General features: G+C 45.6%; 1 protein-coding gene across 2 annotated transcripts in view; it reads right to left on the reverse strand.

The window, feature by feature from the left end:
- tbc1d8b (TBC1 domain family member 8B) overlaps nt 1–14617 on the reverse strand; it is an 82772-nt gene extending 68155 nt beyond the window's left edge. For both annotated transcript variants that reach the window (XM_084320248.1, XM_084320249.1), the window contains exons 1-3: nt 14366–14617; nt 9235–9345; nt 5287–5405 (exon numbers count right to left, since the gene is read on the reverse strand). In XM_084320248.1, the coding sequence (XP_084176374.1) occupies nt 5287–5405; nt 9235–9345; nt 14366–14492 (357 nt within the window). In that variant the 5' untranslated portion in view covers nt 14493–14617. The remainder of the gene's footprint in view (nt 1–5286; nt 5406–9234; nt 9346–14365) is intronic.
- Nucleotides 14618–24558: the final 9941 nt, after the last annotated feature.

Here is a 24558-nt window from a genome sequence, read left to right on the forward strand (position 1 = left end):
TTGATCCATCGCAAAGCGCTCCAGCGCTTGAATACGGCCGGGGGATCCGCTCTATACAATGCAGACCCACGGCTCTCGTATTATAATGAGCCCGCGAGGCGTGTTATTATTAGAGTTAATAATATTGTATATTGTTTACACTGCCTTTTTATTCCATTTTTACTTCTCCACTGTACTATAATTATGTGACCTGTACCTCTATGTCTTCTACTACCTGTACCTCCCCTCCCCCCGGCCCTCCCCATGCTGCTGATTTTATATTATTTTATGAATACAACGTTTAATGTTCGCTTAGCTAACGTAGAGAAACGTCAGACGTAATTCGAGATACGTCAGACGTACTTCGAGATACTTCCGCATTAGTCCTGTGGCCGCCGGAAGTCCTGTGGCCGCCGGAAGTACCAATCTGGACCTCGAGGCTCCGAGTCTGCAGCTCGACCCTACTCGACACTACTCCAACTCTATCGCAGACATAGCCCCTTTCGTGACTTTCGGTTTGCAAGCCTGTGGCTTTTGTGACCGGAGTCACTTGCCCACCCGCCCCGATCACCCAGTAGAGAAACGACCAAGCGCCGTCAAGGGGCTCGCGGTGTGTCAAGAATACATCAGATCTGAATTTCAAAGATACCCAGCGTACAATATGGGTCCAACACAGCTCCACGATGGGGTCTGGAAGCTCGCAGTTGCCAATAAACAGTTTAAAACATTGTTACTCGACGAGTGGTATTTACAGACCGAACGTCCATCTCCGCCGTTGGTGTCACAGCGCATGCGCACCATGCCGCGTTCACGTTACTGGGAAGAAGCGGAAGAACCAGAGGACATCTCGTTGCTACAACTAGGAAGCTTCACGCTTTGACTCTATATATATCTATGGATGAAACGCCCACATCCATACTTCCGCAATTCGTGACGCGAAGTGGGAGATATGGGGTCTATAAAAGAATCCCATATGTCCTAGTAGGAATTACCACTAGGAGGCTGACGTGAATGGTTTTTCCCAGTCGGAAGCTGGTTCTTCCGCTTCTTCCCAGTAACGTGAACGCGGCATGGTGCGCATGCGCTGTGACACCAACGGCGGAGATGGACGTTCGGTCTGTAAATACCACTCGTCGAGTAACAATGTTTTAAACTGTTTATTGGCAACTGCGAGCTTCCAGACCCCATCGTGGAGCTGTGTTGGACCCATATTGTACGCTGGGTATCTTTGAAATTCAGATCTGATGTATTCTTGACACACCGCGAGCCCCTTGACGGCGCTTGGTCGTTTCTCTACTGGGTGATCGGGGCGGGTGGGCAAGTGACTCCGGTCACAAAAGCCACAGGCTTGCAAACCGAAAGTCACGAAAGGGGCTATCGCAGACAGTGAAATCCTGGTTGTTCCACCCAACCCACCCACCTATTATCTAACTATCGCACGGCCGCAACTAGAAACAATGGCGTCTAAGTTCAGTGGCCTGACTGGGCAAAAAATATTATAATAATAATAATAATAAAAAAAAAAAATTTAATTATATAATTTTTTTTTTTTAATCTGTCCAGGCCCTGCCAACCGTTCAGCGCCACATCCCGAGTATAGTCAGGTTTTCATCATTATTTCTTCGATATTATATATTCGATATTTTCATTTCTCTCACACGGACCTCAGGGTTACCATAGGGAACCACTCTGAGATCACTAGAGTGCAATACCGGCCGCATCCTGGTAGGTGGCAGTATCACCCACTCTTTGAAACCTTTTTTTCACACCCGGTGTTATGTTTAATTCACTCCGGGCGCAGTTTTTTTGGTCAGGCGAGTCTAGTGGTTCACTTGATGGCATTGAAACGCGTCCAATGCCCCTGATGCATGTGTTGTGGTGGATTATGTTGGCGACACGATGGACACCAATACTGGAAATCGCGATCAGACAATTGGAATATTCTTTTTGGGGTACCTCCTAGTGAAGGTAAGGACTATATGACATCAATCCTGCTTTGATCCAACCATGATTTCACATCGATCGCAACGACCATGTGTAACGTACTCCAGAACGTATGCCGTTGGTGACGATCAAAGCATCAAAAAACGTTTGATTTGGAAATAGTAGCGTGTCAGGACGGCTGGGTGGCGCAGAGGACATTGCGCTCGTCACCAACGCAAGAGACACCGGGTTCGACTCCGGCTGAATGAATGAATGAATGAAAACTTTATTTAACAGATTGCAGAATGGGTACAATACAGTACGGCTCAATACATACAATTGTTAAGGGGATGCAGACCTGAGAAAGACGTTTGTCTTGTTTCCATCAGGGTCCCCCATTTTCAATTCATATAGACATATGCATTGATGGCTCGCTGATAACAAACTATCATTACACATGGGCAAAACAGAGTCCATTCTCTTCGGTTCAAATAACAAACTCAGCAAGACCGACGGTTTCTCAGTTACAGTGGGTGACAATATTGTCACAAGGAAAGACGAAATTACCTACCTGGGTTCCATCCTAGAGGCAAATCTTTCCTGTGACAAAATGGCATCCAATGTAATAAAAAAAGTCAACCAACGAACTAGATTCTTGTACCGGATCTCCTCTCTGGTAAACAAGAATACCCTGAAGACTCTGGCAGGAGCACTCATTCAAGGGTACTATGACTATGCGTGCACCTCATGGTACCAAAGCACCTCAAAGGCGCTTAAAACAAAATTACAAACATCACAAAACAAACTGGTCAGACTACTACTTGACCTGAACCCCAGAACCCACCTCACCCCTGCCCACTTTGCCAACCTAGGATGGCTTAGAGTAGACGACAGAGTACAGCAACTTGCAATGGGCCTGGTCTACAAGATACACTATACGACCGGGGTGCCCATGTACATGTCAAAATACTTCCCAAAGGTCAGTGAATACCACAACCACTACACCAGAGGAAGCTCAACAAATCATGTTAAACCCAGATTCGGCTCAAACAAGGGACTAAACACGTTCCGCAATTATGCCACAACAATGTGGAACGCCCTACCCAAAGCTGTAAAGGAATGTGAATCCCTGCCCACATTCAAAACCGCCCTTAAAGAGCACCTACGGGAGGCTGCAATTCGAAACTGGCCACCGTAAATGCCCAAAACCCCCACCACCTCCTAATAGACAGTCTCCTCCCCACCGCATGTATATATTCCCTCCCCGCCGTATGTATATTTCCCTCCCTCCCACCCACCCCCTCCTAATGTACAGTCCCCTCCCCATCATATGTATATACTCTGTCAGGATCTAGGGGTAACAGTACTGTATATTTGAATACCGCCTATGTCACAAATGTATCAGTACTAAATACCTATATGTCCCTATGCCATAAATGTCATGTATGTTGTGTATGTCATAAATGTCTATATGAATTGAAAATGGGGGACCCTGATGGAAACAAGACAAACGTCTTTCTCAGGTCTGCATCCCCTTAACAATTGTATGTATTGAGCCGTACTGTATTGTACCCATTCTGCAATCTGTTAAATAAAGTTTTCATTCATTCATTCATTCATATATGACATACATGACATACAGATAGTCAGTACTGCTACATCTATACATTTATGACATACCAGATTTGCAAATACAGTACTGTTTGTGATACAGAAGGAGTCAAGAAAAGGGAGTATATACATTTGACGTAGAAACTGTACATTGGAGGAGGTTGGGTGGGGGGGGTTGGGTACATTGGGATATTGACAACCATACTGGGTAATTTACATTGGAGGTGGTTGGGGGGGGGGGGGGGGGGGCGGGGGGCACACTGTATAAACAAGTAACACTGTACATTGAGGGGGGGGGGGGGAGGAGACACTGTACAAACAAACACAATTGTACATTGAACTATTGACAAAACCATACTAGGTAAATGACTGTACATTGGAGGGGGTTGGGTTAGGATATTTACAGGGGCCAGTGTTGAATTGCAGTCTCCCGTAGGTGTCCCTTGAGAGAGGTTTTGAAAGTGGGTAGTGATCCACATTCCTTTACAGCTTTGGGTAGGGCGTTCCACATTGATGTGGCATAATTGCGAAACGTGTTTAGTCCCTTATTTGAGCCGAATCTGGGTTTAACATGATTTGTGGAGCTCCCTCTGGTGTTGTGATCGTGGTATTCACTGACCTTTGGGAAGTATTTTGACATGTACATGGGTACCTTGGTCGTGTAGTGTATCTTGTAGACCAGGCCCATTGCAAGTTGTTGTACTCTGTCGTCTACTCTAAGCCATCCTAGGTTGTCGAAGTGGGCAGGGGTGAGGTGGGTTCTAGGAGTAAGGTCAAGCAGTAGTCTGACCAGTTTGTTTTGAGATGTTTGTAATTTTGTTTTTAGCGCCTTTGAGGTGCTTTGGCGTTGCTGTCGGCGTTGCCTCCGGCTTGGGCCAGCCGTCATACTAACTCAATTGGCAGAGTTAGCGGGTGGAAGTCGATGGGTGGTAATCTGGACGTTGTGGACAGCGACTCCTACAGGTCGGTTGGGGACGCCCTCACAGCAGAGACAGGAAATGGCGGGGGTAGTGTGAGCCTCCCACACGTTACACCTCGCCAATGAGAGTCCGCGCTGGCAGGTGAAAAGATGACAGGCTGCCTCCTTGTGTATCGGAGGGGACACGTGATGCAAGGCTTCTATCCTCCCTACAACCGGCCAGTGGGGGGCATATGGAAGCAACGTTCAAGACAGGGGAGGGGAGAATTGGCACAGTGGAATTGGGATGGGAGAAAAATAGAAAAAGAGGAGACAAAGTGGATAAAAAAAAGAAAATAGTAGCGTGTCCAGGCGAGCAACACCAACGCTTTTAGTAAAATTCACGTATTGGTCCATAGCACCGTTTTATGGAATTAGCCAGGATCACTCTGAAACTATACTTATATTCACCACGGTATAACACGCAAACGTATACATGGGAAAATTCATTCTTTTTCACATATTGAATGATGGATAGTTGGTGTCAAATGGGCCATAGTATTGTATCCATAGCTATAATATAGAATATAGATATAGCCCTGCAAACACCGCCACGCATTCCTATCTCTTAGAGCGGTGGCGCAGTAGTAACAAAGATGGGCTAGGCCCGCAGCGCTGAATGAGTTAAGACATGCAGAGGTAATTAATGATAATAATGGCGGACAAAATTATAACATCACTTTCAAGTACTGAAGTATGGATAAATCTAATCCCTTAAAGAACTGTATACAAATAAATAAAAATAAATCTAATCTCAGCAGTGACCTCTGACCCCATTGTTGCCTTGTGTGATGCGTTTTTTGGTGACTTCTTACTCTTATCTTTCCCTGCACAAAGCTGGTGATGTCATCGCTGGAGTCAAACACAGACAGGGTTCTCATGATGTTCTGCTCCAGCCAGTCCCAGTGTTGCAAGATCTCCTCTTTGGTCGCACCTGAATTCAACAAACAACAAATACTCTTAAAGGCATACGGTAGAATTATCCTAAGAAAACGAACATAATCCCTTTCAATCATCCCTTATGACTCACAGGAAGCGTGTGGTGGTGCCTCTGCCTGGATTTTCTTATTCTGTGCTCAGGACGTTTCTGGGCGTCAACCTTTGGGCAGCGAGTGCACGTTATGTGCTCTCTACTTGTCATTTTAGTGGTAAGTTTGATATGATATTGCTGGATCTTGAGTCATATTTGATCTGCAATGCCTAGTTTGGCAGATTGATCTGAACTAGTTTGATGGTACAGCGTAATCACCACATTGTTTTGGTGGTGCTCTATTGCCACCTAGTGGCTGAAACGACTTAGTATGCCTTTAAAGATCCACTCCTCAAAAACATGTTTTTCTAATGGTAACACCTCTTGGAAGCATGACTTTGACTATACAGATTGTTATTTGCTTAGAACTACTTGTCACATCCAAATTGTTACATCCAAATCAGGTGAACCGTGTTAGAATTACAACAATTTCTATATGTGCCTCCCCCTTTTTAACACTTTAACTGCCAGAAGACGAGTTTAGGCGTCCTTCCCCGCCATGCTCAAGTTGCCGAAGACGCCGTAACTCGTCTTTGATATCAATATTTCAAAAATCGGTGATCGGATTCATATTTCCCATCCGCTGGCCTGAGACCCACCAAAAAGCCCCACTGAACCCTCTAGCGGTTCAAGAGCGCCATCTGGTGGCCGATCGGCGCAATCGCCAAAGAGGAAGTTACTTGGACGATGTGCTCTTCACCCATATTACTTCCGGGCACTCGGTATAGGTCCCGGCACTCTAGTTCGTCACAATACATAGCGATCCGTTGCCAATAACTCGATAAACAACATGATTTGGACGTATATACTATTATACAAGCTGGAAATGGACCCGATATTTCTACATCCCATAATAGGAAGATGTCTGTTCCACGCTCATCGCCCAACGGCGCGAGGAAGATACAGTAAGATTCAGCGTTATTTTTCAATGTCTCCTATACTAACTGATCTGATGAACATATGACCCACACTAGATGAATGGTATAATGTTGCCCACGGAATTATAAACGCCCCTTCACCCATCCGGTCAACATCAGATGACGTGTAGTAACTTCTAGAACCATGTCTAGTTGGAATTTTTTATATCGCGCCGATTGCCATCAAACTGTATTTCATCATCAATATAATGCATTTGGGGCTATAGATCACGTTCTGGAGAAAGCTGCAGAAAGAGATGAAAACATACTTATACATTAGACCAGTGGTCACCAACCCGTCGATCTTGATCGACTGGTTGATCTTTGAGACTGTCCCTGTAGATCTTTCCATGAAAATTAAAAATGAGAAAAAAAGAAAAAAAAACGTGTTTTTTTTTTTTTTTTAGATCTTACCCTGAGAGTCCACATTACAGTTCTACCTTTGTTTTGATGTGAAAAGTGATGCTGCACTTAGCACTGACTGAGAAAGTACACATACAGTTCTACTTTTGTTTTGATGTGAAAATGATACTGCACTTAGCACTGACTGCACTTAGCACTGACTGCACTTAGCACTGACTGAGAAAGTACACATTACAGTTCTACTTTTGTTTTGATGTGAAAAGTGATGCTGCACTTAGCACTGACTGAGAAAGTATACATTACAGTTCTACTTTATAAAATGCTAATTGTAAATATGTTTGTCAATGTTAATAATATGAGAGTCCACATTACAGTTCTACTTTTGTTCTGATGTGAAAAGTGATGCTGCACTTAGCACTGACTGCACTTAGCACTGACTGAGAAAGTACACATTACAGTTCTACTTTATAAAATGCTAATTGTAAATATGTTTGTCAATGTTAATAATATGAGAAAGTCCACATTACAGTTCTACTTTTGTTTTGATGTGAAAAGTGATGCTGCATAAGATGACTGCACTTAGCACTGACTGAGAAAGTACATAATAGTTCTACTTTGACGTTTTAATGTTGGACCAAAGCATTGCATGTAATTAGAATACAGGCAAATAAAAGTCATTTAGTTTAAAGTACAATCTTGGCTGTCTTTTTCTCTCAACGCTTCAATAGGTAGATCTTGCCTTCACCAAAAAAAAAAGTGATCTTTGGCTTAAAAAGGTTGGTGACCACTGCATTAGACCATACTTTAGTATGAATATGTGAATGAAAAAGTTTAACGTTGCTTCACCCTGAACAATACATATAGGACATTGAATGGGCCCTAATAATGGCAATTTAGCAATAGAATTTAAAAAGTTATAGTCCTGCAAAGAAGGGGAACTTCTCCATAGACAAATAGAGCTGGCAACCTATGGTATATCATGAATTTAGCCTTAGGCAATCAAAGTGTTAAGGGACCAAAAGTAATGGACAATTGGCTGCTCAGCTGTTCCAAGGCCAGATGTGTGTTATTCCCTCATTGTTTAGGAGCAGATAAAAGGTCTAGAGTTAATTTCAAATGTGATATTTGCATTTGGAATCTGTTGCTGTCAACTCTCAATATGAGGTCCAACGAGCTGTCACGATCAGTGAAGCCAGCCATCATTAGGCTGAAAAAGCAAAGCAAACCCATCAGAAAGATGGCAAGAACATTAGGTGTGCCCAAATCAACTGTTTGGTATATTCTCTTTTTTTCTTCTTTTTTTTTAACCTTTATTTACCCAGGCAAACAAGTAAGAACAAATTCTTATATACAAAAGCAGCCTGACCAAAGAAAATTAAAGCATTTTGAGGGAAGGGAGGCTGCAACAAAAACAAGGTTATGTACATGCATACAAGTAAATAAAATACAGAATTACAGTAGTAAAAGGCGGCTGGGTGGCGCAGCGGACATTGCGCTCGTCACCAACGCAAGAGACACCGGGTTCGAATCCGGCTGTCGGCGTTGCCTCCGGCTTGGGCTGGCCGTCATACTGGCTCAATTGGCAGAGTCAGCGGGTGGAAGTCGATGGGTGGTAATCTGGACGTTGTGGACAGCGACTCCTACAGGTCGGTTGGGGGACGCCTGCACAGCAGAGACAGGAAATGACGGGGGTAGTGTGAGCCTCCCACACGTTACACCTCGCCAATGAGAGTCCGTGCTGGCAGGTGAAAAGATGTGACAGGCTGCCTCCTCGTGTACCGGAGAGGACACGTGATGCAAGGCTTCTATCCTCCCTACAACCGACCAGTGGGGGGCATATGCGAGCAACGTTCAAGACAGGGGAGGGGAGAATTGGAAACACGAAATTGGGATGGGATAAAAATAGAAAATAAGGAGAAAAAGTGGATCGAAAAAATAATAATACAGTAGCAATAGTAATGTATACATGGACAATTACAATAAATAAGGGAGAGAGAAGGAAAGAGAGAAAGGGAAAAAGAGAAAGGGAAAAAGAGAAAGGGAAAAAGAGAAAGGGAGAGTGAGAACCAGAGGTAGAGAGAGAGAAGAAAGGGGGAGAAGGAGGGATCGGGAGGCAGTTTAGCAGGTGCAACAGTCGGTTATGATCTGTTGCATATTTTGTTTAAAAGCAGTGAGTGATGTGAGGGCAGTGAGTTTAAGGGTGTTTTGTAAGGTGTTCCAGTCAGATGCAGCAGCAAATCGGAAGGCGTTGCGGCCAGGCTTTAGGGGATGGTGAGTTTGATGAAGTTGCTGGGTTTTAAAAAGAAAGCATGCACTGGTGAGCTCAGCAACATCAAAAGACCCGAAAGACAGTTGGCCAGGTCAAGAACACTCTCCAGGAGGTAGATATGTGGAACAACAGCATCTCTAACATATTTGCTTAAACGGAATAGATAATAAAAGCTGTAACATACCACATGCTATTGACCAATAGATCTGGGAGTCTGGTGTGTGGTGCAGAATGCGAAAGGGCGCAACCTTGGATGTGGAGTCCAACACAGTGTCCAGTGTTCCCACCAGAAGACCTGGAACACACAACGCCAGGATGGAAACCAGTCATCTCACACATAAGCATGAATTACATTTTTACAGTGTTTTACAGTGTCCCAAATTTGATTTCTTTGCTCATATGTCTCTCAGATCAGATTTCTTTACAACAGTGTGAACAACCCAAATCACATGAATCTGATATTTTCTATTTGATTTGGGCCACTTTCATATGTGGTCCTAAATCAGATACAGGTCTGATTTTTTTTGCAATGAAACCTCAGTCTGAACAGCTGACTTTCATGCTACTTTTACATCACTCTAGATTAACATTTGTCACTATTTTTTAGGTCCAACTTCTTTATTGTTCGTTTGTACATGGGAGTCATTTCAGGAGTGTGACCAGTTCACACTGGAATCTGATATTTGCCACATTAAAAAAAAAAAAGATGTGAACAGCCAAACAAAATAAATCTGATCTGAGCAATACATCTGCATTGAGCACCAAGGCTTGCAGTGTGAACATAGCCTTAAGAGTTTTGTTTGATTATAAAAAAAATTATTGTAATCAGATATATGGTTAATATAGGTGAAATAGGCATGTCATTTAGTGGGTGAGTCTACATCAGGGGTCTCAAACTCAATTTACCTGGGGGCCGCTGGAGGTAGAGTCTGGGTGAGGCTGGGCCGCATCAAATGTTATTTTTTTATTTTATTTTTTTATTTTATTTTTTTGCAAAATCAACTCTGCCTCTCTTTGTTAACTACAACAAGCAATGCTGTTTGTTATTTAAGATGAGGTCAGACTCGGCACTGACAGATTTGTGTTCACGGTGCTGCCTTTATAAAGCCTCAAATGACTGCTTACAATATTTCATGAAAGCATGAAAGTGTTTTGTTTGTCTAAGATTTAAAAAGGTTTAAACTTTACAGCACTGACAAAGTTGAACAAAGTGCTGTACAAGTCCCACAACATTACAAAAATAATAATAATTAATTAATTTTTATTTTTATTTTTTTACTTTGATGTCAAGTAGGGGGCCGCAAAATATCATCCAGCGGCCCGCGAGTTTGAGACCCCTGGTCTACAAGGTTCTCATTTTCTGCTGCAGTGAGAGCTGGGTCAGAAGACTCACTGTGCTACTTACTGACTTCATACTTACTGCAGGTCTTTTGGACTGGGATTATGCTGCACAAGCTGTTTAAAAAGGTACGACTGTCATTTCATGCCCATTTGCAACACCAAAGAAATAGGCCCCATCCACTTTCACTGCCAGAAATGCAACATGCCCTGCAGTCGGGAACAATTGCTGCTTCCGATTTCTCTGTGCATACTATATCGTATGCAATTTTCAGTATGTGATCTGTTAGTATGCAAATAATGTATGCGACACAGTAGGCCATTCATCGATTTCCAATTTCAAATATGATTTTGTCTTCCCACGATTATGAAAACAAGATAATCGAGATAAAACTATTATTGTGCCGCATGCCGTGTTGCTCTCATTTAGACTTGTTGTAAATTCAGCACACCCTTCCTTCACAGCGGTACAAGTGAAAACAGCTGTGTGAATTCTTTCTTCTTCTAGTATTACGAACGGCCACTTCCACCTGGATGTAAGTCCTCCAATATATGTTGTAGTAGCCTATGTTGTACATGCTACACTCCACTGAACAGTATGTAGTATGGTGTACAATACATACTTTATGTATGTAGTACAAATGTAACTGTTTCGGAGAAGCTGTGCTAGCTAACCTCAATGGGTTAAAAAAGTGTCTACATATTTAATTAGTAATTGTATTTCAAATTGAAAAGAGGTATAAATTAATAAAAAATTTGAGACCTGATCATTTTACCACATATGGTGTGTATTCACGTACAGTCTTGAAGAGTTTGATCTGTAGACATGTCTTCTGGAACTTTCTTAACCCCTCATAAATCACAATATGTTGACAAACATGAATAACCTAAACAAACGTTTACAACCACAAAATGCAGAGAATACAATTCTAAACTCATAATTACCTGTTGTCTGGTGTTAGTTCTTGTGTCAAGAGCTCAATCTAACAACTGGAGAATAAAAACATGTCTCTCTTCTTATTTCATAATGGATCATTGATTGGACCTTTAATCTTTCATTTGTATAGTCTATATTTTGTTACATTATAAAAACACAAACACATTTGTTTCTTACTAACAAATAATTAACCTACCAAATAAATACAAATGGTCTGAGTGGGCTTTACTGCTCTGAAAACTAAAAATGAATCATATAGCCTAATCATAGCACATTAAATGCAGTGAAGAAGTGATGTTCTTCACATCCACGGCTGCGTGCTGGTCAGTGTCCTACGCCTACAACAAGCAGCATTTTTTCAAACCTATCTCTGACAGTCCTCCATGAATAATTAACAAGGTCACAGCTAAACCACACTCTCCCAGCACTGCATCAGCAAAATACAGACATGGCTAGCTGAACATGACTAGCCCGTTTCAAAGATAGGGAATCTCTCAGTAAAGGTTGCATAATTCATTAAGTAGCCTAGTTATCCCTGTAGATTAGAACAACATCAGACACTAGGGAGAGATTTAAATGGACATGTGATACTTAGGACATGAGAGGCTCTTGAGTTGAGGAGGGTTTCAAGAGCGATCTTCAATAGGCCTAAAATGTCAGGCAGTGGTGAATTCCCACTATCATTAGACCGAATAAAGACCGCAAATGTGTGTCTTTAGATCTAAAATACCCATTCATTATCATTAATTAGACCATGACCCTCACATTCTAGAGAGCAGTTAAAGAGATATTGAACACTGGAAGACATTGTAGTGTCTCCACCAGCACAACTAGACTACTATAGACTGGAAGACATGTAGTGTCGCCACCAGCACAACGAGACTACTATAGACTGGAAGACATGTAGTGTCGCCACCAGCACAACGAGACTACTATAGACTGGAAGACGTGTAGTCACTGTTGCCACCAGCACAACTAGACTACTATAGACTGGAAGACATACAGTGTCTCCACCAGCACAACTAGACTACTATAGACTGGAAGACATACATGTTGCCACCAGCACAACTAGACTACTATAGACTGGAAGACGTGTAGTGTCGCCACCAGCACAACTAGAATACTATAGACTGGAAGACGTGTAGTGTCTCCACCAGCACAACTAGACTACTATAGACTGGAAGACGTGTAGTGTCTCCACCAGCACAACTAGACTACTATAGACTGGAAGACATGTAGTGTTGCCACCAGCACAACTAGACTACTATAGACTGGAAGACGTGTAGTGTCTCCACCAGCACAACTAGACTACTATAGACTGGAAGACATGTAGTGTTGCCACCAGCACAACTAGACTACTATAGACTGGAAGACATACATGTCGCCACCAGCACAACTAGACTACTATAGACTGGAAGACGTGTAGTGTCTCCACCAGCACAACTAGACTACTATAGACTGGAAGACGTGTAGTGTTGCCACCAGCACAACTAGACTACTATAGACTGGAAGACGTGTAGTGTCTCCACCAGCACAACTAGACTACTATAGACTGGAAGACATGTAGTGTCGCCACCAGCACAACTAGAATACTATAGACTGGAAGACGTGTAGTGTTGCCACCAGCACAACTAGACTACTATAGACTGGAAGACGTGTAGTGTCTCCACCAGCACAACTAGACTACTATAGACTGGAAGACATGTAGTGTTGCCACCAGCACAACTAGACTACTATAGACTGGAAGACATGTAGTGTTGCCACCAGCACAACTAGACTACTATAGACTGGAAGACGTGTAGTGTTGCCACCAGCACAACTAGACTACTATAGACTGGAAGACGTGTAGTGTCGCCACCAGCACAACTAGACTACTATAGACTGGAAGACATGTAGTGTTGCCACCAGCACAACTAGACTACTATAGACTGGAAGACGTGTAGTCACTGTTGCCACCAGCACAACGAGACTACTATAGACTGGAAGACGTGTAGTGTTGCCACCAGCACAACTAGACTACTATAGACTGGAAGACATGTAGTGTTGCCACCAGCACAACTAGACTACTATAGACTGGAAGACGTGTAGTGTTGCCACCAGCACAACTAGACTACTATAGACTGGAAGACATGTAGTGTTGCCACCAGCACAACTAGACTACTATAGACTGGAAGACATGTAGTGTTGCCACCAGCACAACTAGACTACTATAGACTGGAAGACGTGTAGTGTTGCCACCAGCACAACTAGACTACTATAGACTGGAAGACGTGTAGTGTCTCCACCAGCACAACTAGACTACTATAGACTGGAAGACGTGTAGTGTCGCCACTCGCCACCAGCACAACTAGACTACTATAGACGGTTCCAAAGTGACAACAACATTATAGGACCCACGTTTATTTCCTGTCGCAACGTTGTCAACAGATTTCCAGTGAAACGTTAGTCAGTTTTGTAGTTAGGGCAGCTTAAGGCGCTGATACACACAGGGGAACTTTTTGGGCAACAGTTCACCAGGAATTGCCTCAGTATTTTAGCTTTGATCAAAAACACCATGACCATGACCAATGACCATCAGTACCACTTGTCCTGGTGTTGCCTGTTGCTGAGTTTTTGATATAGGCTAATACAAACACACTGTTTTGGGGAAATAGTCATGTTACTAGCTAGCTAACGTTTGTTTATGTGAGCCTTGCTACTAGCGGTACAACATTTGTATGGACTTAGTTCCAACTCTGTCCAATTAAATCAAACAATTTGTTCGCCGACTACCTAACCTGACCCATTACCGCGTTACCGATCAGCTGTTAGCCAACTCACTCGACCTGTTGCAATGCGCCAGTGTCTTTATTAAACAAGCTAAATATTAGGCTGTGTGTGTACTGTAACGTTACACGCCGCCCCACTCCCTGACCCTACGTGGCAGATTCCAGATGTTAGGAAGGGCATGGAGAGATCTCGTCTTGAGTGCATTTCACTAATGATATGACGATGGTTTATCGAGGCTGCAAACAAAACAGTTGTCAAAACATAACGTTACCTGTCAAACCGCCCCCACCTTCTCCATACCCTCGTCTCCTTTGCAATACGAAATAGTCATTACCCTTTTCAGTCACCCATAACTTGAATGCATTTTTTAGCAGTATCTCCTCGGGTTTTAGCCACATAACTGAAATTTACATGTAGCTATCTATCGAAACGATCAGGCATGTCGCGATAAATCACACACTGTGAACAACATTAACGTTACACTCGTGAACATTTGTTTATGAGTGGCTGGCTGCCTCCCTTTCCCACGTCGACAAGAAAAAACCGCTGTCAAACGCTAACGCCGCAAGGGATTCTGGGATTGTAGTTTCTTAAAGGAATACCACTGACTAAATAACACAGTAACTACCAATAGGGTCCAGCTGCAGCACTGGAGAATCCTCTCACTGGCAAGCTTGTGCCAGCCACAGGACGCGCTGACGTAAAGTACGGAAGTTTCTCGAGGGGACGTCACGTCACTTGACTGATTGAAAACTGTACAACTGTACATTCCCTTGGTTGCGCACAGAACAGATGATTATTATGCATAACAATGTTTTAAATGTAATTGTAGTTACAATTTCTTTAATTGAATTAACTTAAACTAGAAAAGTAAATACAAACTAAATTAACAATGTAACTTAGAGTTAGTTTACTGAAGGACAGTTTCCTTCAGACTGAAGCACAACTTGTCTCATCCTTCCAGTCGGGAGATCAAGCAACCCCCCACCTACAGGGCTTGTATTTTGGTTGTCGGTATCCTATTATTATGCAAAGTCTAGGTGATAAGTGCCGGCCGGGGTATACGGCGCGACAAGTCATTTTTGTGTGCGCGCGTTGGGTCCTCTGAAAGGCGCTATATAAAACGAAGTTATTATTATTATTATTATTATCATTGCGCGCACTTCTGCCTCAGTGACGTAGCCTAAACGCGTTTAACCGCGTTTGACCACCACTGCATGCCTGCTGACAAAGCCATACTTGGTCATTTACTGTACAACTGGGTTAGTACATTACACTTGGGGGTTAGGGTTAGAGGGGTGTGTGTGTGTGTGTGTGTGTGTGTGTGTGTGTGTGTGTGTGTGTGTGTGTGTGTGTGTGTGTGTGTGTGTGTGTGTGTGTGTGTGTGTGTGTGTGTGTGTGTTATTTACCGTTGTCTGTCCGTGGTCCTGTCAACTGATTAACAGCATTAACAGACTGTTAACAGATTAACAGTCAACGCGGTTTCATTGCTGGGTTAAGTACTTCTATTCTATTCACATAATATGCTTACTTCATATATCTACTCCATTCACATATATGCTTACCACTTGTATCTATTGCTATGTCCGCCCACTACAATCACATGAGCTGTCTAACGCCTGTCCCGTCTCCCTGTCCCCCTATGACTTGCTGTCCTGGAGTGCTGACCGGAGTGTCGGACATCCCGTGATGAAGGCCGGGAGGTTGCGACCCCCTCTGCGTGCCCCCCTGTCTCCGGAGGTCTCGTAGTGGTGACCGGAGTGCCGGACGTCCCGCGATGATGTCGGGGAGTTCGCAACCCTCTCTGCACCGCCCCCTATCTCCCTGTCTCCGGCTGTCCCTGAGCAATGACCGGAGTGTTGAATGTCCCGTGACTAAGACGGGGAGGACGTGACCCTCTTTGCGCCGCCCCTGTGCCTCAAATAGATCCGCTATCAGCTCTATCTTTAATCTTTCAAAATGTTCAGTTGCTATCGCTATTTGCTTTATCTTTAATCTTTCAAAATGTCCAGTTGCTATTGCATGCACTCATCTGTGTTTCACTACACACATGAGTGCATGCTTACCAACTGTCCGTCTGCAACACTACTATCACCAACATCTAAGAAGGGAGATCCCCCCTTGAATGGCCCTTCTAAGGTTTCTCTCCTCCACACTGCCTGTGGAGCTTTTTTCCCTATTGTTAGGTTTTAGTGAGTTTTTCCTTACCTTCGCATGGGGTATGTCTGGGAGTGCTTGCATTCTTTAATTTTTAATTTAAATTTTTTGCATTCATCTAAAAATGTTTGGACCTTATGGTGTTCTTGTTCTGTTCTTGACTTATTGTTATGTTTTCTTCTTGACTTGTTTAAAAGACCTGTACGGCCCATGGGGACATTAACGTGTGTTGTCGGGCCTTATAAATAAATTTGATTTGATTTGATTTGATTTGTGTGTGTGAGATGGCATGCCCAGTTTGATGCCTACTTTTGGGGGTTAGGGTTAGAGGGGGGTGTGTGTGTGAGATGGCATGCCCAGTTTGAGGCCTACTCTTGGGGGTTAGGGTTAGGGGGTGAGAGGGCATGCCCAGTTTGAGGCCTACTCTTGGGGGTTAGGGTTAGGGTTGGGGGGGGGGTGTGTGTGAGGGCATGCCCAGTTTGATGCCTACTCTTGGGGGTTAGGGTTAGGGGGGGGGGGTGAGAGGGCATGCCCAGTTTGAGGCCTACTCTTGGGGGTTAGGGTTAGGTCCAGTGATAGGGACCCAACATGGATTTGGATAGTGTTAGGATAGTGTCCTTCAATTCACCTTTGGTACCATGAGGTGCAAGCATAGTCGTAGTACCCTTGAATGAGTGCTCCTGACCACCAAATAATGTACAGTTTTGCTTGTACAGTTGTACAGTTTCCCCCACCCACCCCTCCTACCCAACCCCCCACCCCACCCACCCAACCACCTCCAACAAGTGTCATCCTTTCTTCTCTGATGACAGATCTAATGAAGTGATATTTTATATCCACATGTTTACACCTCTGTCAGCACACAGGGTTTCTAGCAAGTGCAATGGTTCCCTGGTTGTCTTCATAAACAACAGTTTTCTTATATACATAGGTATCCATTCCTTCAAGCAGTTGTTCTAGATAAATACATTCCTGTATTGTCAAAGCTAGAGCCATATATTTGGCTTCACAAGTTGATAGTGCCACTGTGGGCTGTTTCTTTGTTTTCCATGAAACTAGTGAGCTGTCTGTACCCATACTCACACAATACCCTGTGGTACTTCTTCTGTCTGTGGCGCCTGCCGCCCAATCTGCATCACTATAAGCTTGAAGCCCTAAGCCCTCGCTGCTCTTTCTGAAACAAAGCTGTTTATCTGCTGTTCCTTTGAGATAACAAAAAACACGTTTTGCTGTAATCCAGTGCTCTTCTGTGGGATCAGCAAAATGCTGTGATAATTTACTCACTACAAAACATAGGTCAGGGCGAGTACATGTTGTCAAATAAATGAGGCTACCTACAGCTTCTCTGTAAATTTTTACATCTGTCAATTTCTGAGCATCCTCTTGGTAGTCTAGCTTTTGATCACATGGTGTTTCCCTAGTTCTACATTCTTGCATGTCAAAACGATTCAGGATCTTTTCCACATATCTCTTCTGGGATATTTTTACACAGCTGGCAGACTGTTCGAAGTCCATACCTAGAAAATGTTTTAACCTACCTAGGTCTTTCATTTTGAATCTGGTGGAGAGCATACTTTTCACCTGCTCTAGGTTTCTAATGTTGTCTGCTGTGATGATTAAATCATCCACCCAAATCACAATTATTACTTTTCCTGACTCTTTTGACTCCTTTGTGTAAACACAGGGGTCTACTGGGTTCTGTATGAAGTGATCTTCAATTAGACATGTATGAAGCATCTCGTTCCAATTTCGCCCAGACTGTTTCAGGCCGTAAATGGATTTTTCTAGCTTACACACTACTGTAGCTTCTCTCCTTTCTTCTCGTAACCTTCAGGTTGTTCCATATATATCTCTCTATCAATGGGTGCGTGCAGGTAGGCTGTCTTCACATCCATCTGGTGTAAAATCAAGCCGTCTTCAGCTGCTTTCTGCATCACTACCTGTACACTGGTCAGATTGGCTGTAGGGGAGAATGTCTCACCGTAGTCTATTCCTTCCCTCTGACTGTAGCCTTTAGCTACAAACCTGGCCTTGTACTTGTCGTGGCCTTCCCCATGACCTCCTTGATTGAGTACACCCATTTGCCTCCCACTGTCTGTCTACCCTCTGGTAACTTTGTTAGAGTAAAAGTATGATTGTCCGCTAGGGACCTCATCTCCTCATCCATTGCTCTCTCCCATTTTCCTGACTCAGGGGATATCATGGCCTCTTTAAAGGTCTGAGGTACACCACTCACTACTCTGTAGCAGTAATCTATGCTGGTAAGTGTACTGTCATCCTCGTCACTTTCTCTTTGGGCATAGTCTTTCAGATACTTTGGGGGATTATGTTCCCGGGAGGGATATCTCCCACTGCATGAGGCAGGTGACGTCACCCTAGGGTGCTTCCCGTCATCATCCTCTGGGGGTTGTTGACTGTCTGTCTGCATGTCTGTGCTCAGTATACTAGGCTGTGGTGTCTCTCTTTCCTCACACCCTACTCTGGAGTCCAGCTCTGGCTCCTGTGTCTGTGTCTCGTTCTCACATGTTGTCTTTGTGACAAACTTTACTAACCTGTGCTTTTGCACTTTCCCTTTACCGGGATAGTAGACTAGAAAAGCGGGGCTGCCCTTGTCATGCCCTACAAAGAGTCCTTTTTCACACCTGGACTCGAGCTTTCCTCTGTCCTGTTGGTAAGCATAACACACTGACCCAAACTTGTGCATCCTGGCTAGATCACACCTTTTTCCTGTCAGTGCTGTATACGGGGTGGTGCCCGTGTGCTTGTTAAAACACCGATTTCTGGTGTAAGCGGCTTCTTGTACCGCATAATGCCATAGACTCTTAGATAAGTTACCATCTATTAGCTTTTACACCTAGCCATTTCGAAAAGAGTGCGTCCTTCCCTCTCTGCTATCCTGTTCTGGTGCGGGGAGTAAGGACAGGACGTCTCGTGTCTGATCTTGTTCCTTCTTAGCAGTGATTGGAACTCTCTATTTGTGAACTCTGTTCCGTTATCGGACCTTAAGCATTTTATGCTGCCGTAAGGAGCTACATCTGCAAGGAATTTTTCTGTGGCCTGGAGTGTGTCACTCTTTGCTCTGAGAAAGTAAACAAACACTGCCCCTGTACACACATCTGTAAAAGACTGTACATATTTAAAGCCACCTATGGACTCATTATTTACTGGACCGGCTAGATCTGTGTTAACTAGCTCAAGTGGTGTCTTGACTTTTTCCGTGGGACCTCTGTTCCTTGTTTGAGTGAACTTTCCCTTTATACACACATCACATTCTTTGTTATGTCTATACTTTTCACCGTTAATGTGCATGCCTACTGTCACCGCCTGCAGCTTCAGTATATCCTCGTAATTACAATGACCCATGATCTCATGCCATGTCTGAATATCATTACTGACATTACACATATCATTTTCATTACATTCTGTTTGTAGATAATACATTCTCTTGTACACCTCAATGTTAAACCTCGTACCGTCAGGCTCTACAAGAACATCTTTACCTTCATTGAAGAACACTTTGGCACCGTTTGCAGTAGCAGATTGTGGGAACGAGGGTATGTAGAGGGCGTTCTTCAACATCACTGTACACCGGCGCCGCTCACTGTCTATGAGGCATACCTGTGCGTCTCCTCTCCCCTGCGCCAACCCGAATGTGCACTTCCCGTCTGCCAGCTCCATGCTGTGTCTCTCCGGCTCGAAGGTGCTGTCAAAGTTCTTGAATCGGTTCCTGTCGTTGATAATGTGGGACGACGCACCTGTGTCCACGATCAGTCCCTTCCTTTGGACCTGCTGCTGCTGCGTTGACTGGCTGACGTATGCTGTCTGCACCCCGAAGGTGAAGTCCTCTCTTCCCACTGCTCTCCGGGCGTCATCTCGACTCTCCTCACGTCCACCGTTGCCGCCATCTTGCACACAACCGCCATCTTGCACGTGCGCGTACCGAGCGCTCTGTTCGCGCTTCTTTCTACACACTCTGTCCGCGTGTCCCGAAGTTCCACAGAAACTACACCAGACTGTTTTTGTGCATTTATCTTTTCGGTGACCCTTTTCTCCACATCGCCAACACGCCATCTCCGTCAGGGGTCCGGTCTTTCTCTTTGGCGCTGCCCGGGCCTTCATTACCCTTTCTCCCGCCTCTTCGGCGACCGGGTCGGAGTCTTTTTTTTTTTTTTTTTTGATCTTTTTCCCCCTCCATTTTTCCTCCGATTTTTCTCCCATCCCAATGTTAGTTGTATGCCAATTCCCAATCCCCTTCCTGGTCGCTGCGCACTTACCCCCCACAGTCAGATCATCTGGGAGAGTGGAGGCTATCACGTGCTTCCTCCGACACACGTCCAGCCAATCAACCGCTTCTTTTCACCTGGCAGCGCGGATCCTCCCTGAGAGGGCGTAGTGTGTGGAAGGATCACACTATCCCACTCAGGTCCTATCCGCGCGTAGCAGGCGCCCCGACCGAACTGTAGGAGTCGCTGTTTACAACAACCTGGACCCACCCCGCCAGCTTCTCCCACCCTCTAATACAGCCAATTGTATTAGTGTGAACGGCCAGCCAAGCTGGTGACAACCCCGGAGCTGTGAGCTCACAGCTCCGGGGTTGGTGACGAACGCAATCTCCGCTACGCCACCTAACCGCTCCGGGTCTGAGTCTTCTGAGGCCTCGAAGTTCTGCAGCTTGGCCTTGAACTCCCCCAGCGACATGTCCGCTGAACTGTGTGTCACCAACAGTGTGAATGGTTTATACATCTCCGGTAGTCCCCTCATAACCATCGCCATTATTAGTCCATCGCTCGGTGCTTCTCCTGCACTCTTGAGCGCCGTGATGATCTGTTCCGCCCTGATGACGTATTCAGTCACAGTCTCTGTGTTAGCTTTCTTCAGCGCGGTCAACGTTATATACAGGGATACAATCCGGGGCCTACCTCTGCCGATGTAGTGTTCTCTTAACACTATTCGACTCTCACTGCCTTTGTCCTTTGTGTCCCGGAATATCAGCCCCAAGCTCGTGTTGTCTAGGAGTGGTGCTAGCTCGCAGTATGCGTCAGCATTCAGCTTTGTATCCAGGGCTTGCACGGCCGCCGTTATTTCTCCCGTGAGGCCCGTCAAGATTGTCTTTTTCAGCCCCACTCCGTGCATACAGCACAACATTCGCTCTTCCCAGAGCTCGTATTCTTCTGCCCTTCCGTTAAACGTGGGCCACTTGCTCCTTCCTCTTGTTGCCATCTTTTGATGGTAGCGTAGCTTAGCTGCCCGTTAGCTTAGCTTTAGCGTCACGCGGTTCTCCCGCTGCTAAATTAGCCTATACTTTTCAGCTAACTAGCTATCGTTATTTTTGCTCTTCCGTGATCTGGGCCCATAACCTGTTGACAGAGTCACCTGGGGAGCTAAAATAACTGGTCATGACAACGAGGTCCTCTTTAGCCTTAACTGGCGTGGTTTATTTTCTTATGTACATTTGCACCACGAGACCTACTCTCCTTGAGAGTTAGAGTGAAAGAGACAGAGGGGGAGGGAACATTCCCTCTTATACCTGCTACCTGACGTCAGCTACAATAGCTGCGTCTCCTTATGCCTTAGCGCCCTCTCACTGTGGAACAGTTAAAGTGCAGTTACATACAATCATATTAACACTTACACTTAACAGTGTCACATAGCGGCACGGTGGTGTAGTGGTTAACACTGTCGCCTCACAGCAAGAAGGTCCAGGGTTCGAATCCCGCTTGGGGACCAGGTTTCCATGATGCCAGTGTGGTAATATTGCCTTGGAATTTCATAATTAATATGTGTGAATAAATTAGAGAACCATTGTGAGGTTTTGCCCGCTGCTCACTACCTTTTCTCTGTCTTCTTTAAGCCTACTGTTAGGAATTCCCTATTCTCTGTCTTCTTAAGCCTACTGTTAGGAATTCCCTACTCACTCTCTCTAGCCCCCACCCTCTCGTTCCTTACCCTTAGTGGCCACACCTGTTTGATATTCTATTATCTCTCGCACCTGTGGTGGCAGGCTAATTAGTCCCCCTGTGGGCTTTAAATACCAGGGCGCTTCCCCTCGTTTTGGCGTGGGGTCGTGTTGTATACTTGCCGAGTCATATTCTCTAAACATCTAGACTCTTTCGGGAGATCCTCTGTCTGCCTATGCTGTTCCATTCTCCGGCGTCGAGATGTTTGCTCCAGCCTTCGCCTGCTGTCGCCGTTGCCTGAGAGTGGGACTGGTCTGCGCTCCCTAGACTTCCACGGGAGGCATCCCAGTCATCCACTTCAGACCCCCCGCGCAGCTGTCGTCCTGACGCACATCCAGACCAGCGCAGACGCTCTCCAGTCCTCAGCGCGCAACGCGCATCTTCCAAGGACGCTCGAGCTTGGCACGCTCTCCAGACCAGCGCGCAACGCGCATCTTCCAAGAACCCTCGAGCTTGGCACGCTCTCCAGACCAGCGCGCAACGCGCATCTTCCAAGGACGCTCGAGCTTGGCACGCTCTCCAGACCAGCGCGCAACGCGCATCTTCCAAGAACCCTCGAGCTTGGCACGCTCTCCAGACCAGCGCGCAACGCGCATCTTCCGAGGACGCTCGAGCTTGGCACGCTCTCCAGACCAGCGCGCAACGCGCATCTTCCAGACCTTCGAGCTTGGCACGCTCCTCCGTACCAGCGCACAGACGCGCATCTTCCAGATCCTCGTGCTTGGCACACTCCTCCTCGCAGACGCACCCCGAGGCGTCCCTCTGTTCCGACGCGCACACCAAGGTGTGGCGCGCACTCTGTTCCTCGGCTCCGACAGCGGCTACCCGGTGGACGACATCCTCGCCACCGCCACTGTTCAGACGCACCCCGATGCGTCTCTCTGTTCCGACGCGCACACCAAGGTGTGGCGCGCCACTCAGTTCCTCGGCTCCGACAGCGGCTACCCGGTGGACGACATCCTCGCCACCGCCACTGTTCCAGGACTCTGTCCCTCGGCTCGGACAGCCAGCCACCCGGTGGCGATGCCCTCGCCCCGTTGCTGTCCCTGTACCTTTACGCATACGCCTGGGTGAGTTTTGATTGTGATGTCACTCACTCAGCGTAGTGCCCTTGCCCCCCTTCCCGCTGCGTTTCCTGTACCCTTTACGCATACGCCTGGGTGAGTTTGATTGTGATGTCACTCACTCAGCGTAATGCCCCTTGCCCCCTTCCCGCTGCGTTTCCTGTACCCTTTACGCATACGCCTGGGTGAGTTTGATTGTGATGTCACTCACTCAGCGTAATGCCCCTTGCCCCCTTCCCGCTGCGTTTCCTGTACCATTACGCATACGTCTGGGTGAGTTTAGATTGTGATGTCACTCTCCCAGCGTATTGCCTCTGTTTTTGGTTCTCACTTAGAATAGTATTTTTGGACTTTACATCTCCCCCTGTGTGTTTGTCACACGAAGATATTATTACTTTGTTCACTTTGTTATTTGGACTGTTCTGCACCTGCTCTGTTTTTTCCCTTTGTGCATTAACTATCTCCTCTGTCCTGCAGAGCGGCCCAGATGATTTCCACCAGTCCTCCCAGTTCCTCCCTGTTTCCCAGCCCGCCTCCGCGGGTCTCCGTCCCCTCTGTTCCCTAGTTCTCCCCTTTCTAGTTCCACCTAGTTCCTGTTCCCTAGTTCTCCCCTTTCTAGTTCCACCTAGTTCCTGTTCCCTAGTTCTCCCCTTTCTAGTTCCACCTAGTTCCTGTTCCCTAGTTCTCCCCTTTCTAGTTCCACCTAGTTCCTGTTCCCTAGTTCTCCCCTTTCTAGTTCCACCTAGTTCCTGTTCCCTAGTTCTCCCCTTTCTAGTTCCACCTAGTTCCTGTTCCCTAGTTCTCCCCTTTCTAGTTCCACCTAGTTCCTGTTCCCTAGTTCTCCCCTTTCTAGTTCCACCTAGTTCCTGTTCCCTAGTTCTCCCCTTTCTAGTTCCACCTAGTTCCTGTCCCAAGTTCTCCCCTTCTAGTTCCACCTAGTTCCTTGTCCCTAGTTCCCCTTGTCCCCGTTTCTCCTGTTCCCTAGCTCTCCTAGTCCCTAGTCCTCTCTCCCTAGTTCTCCTTGTCCCTGGTTTACCTAGTCTCTAGTTCCTCTGTCCCAAGGCGTTCCCTTAACCTTCCCTTAGGCGTTCCCTTACTTTCCCTTAGTGTTCCCTTTTCCTGCCCGCCTCTTAAAGGCACCTTTCCTTCCCCTCATATTATATTCCTGTATTTGTGATTCTCCCTTAAAGGGACAGTGCCCTTTTCCCTGTATTTCCCTGTTGTTCAATAAATATCTGTTTCTTGGCAAACCATCATACCTGTCTTGTGTTGTGCGATTGGGGTCG

This window comes from Notolepis coatsorum (assembly GCF_963971535.1).
Source record: "Notolepis coatsorum genome assembly, chromosome: 8".
Taxonomy (NCBI): Eukaryota; Metazoa; Chordata; class Actinopteri; order Aulopiformes; family Paralepididae; genus Notolepis; species Notolepis coatsorum.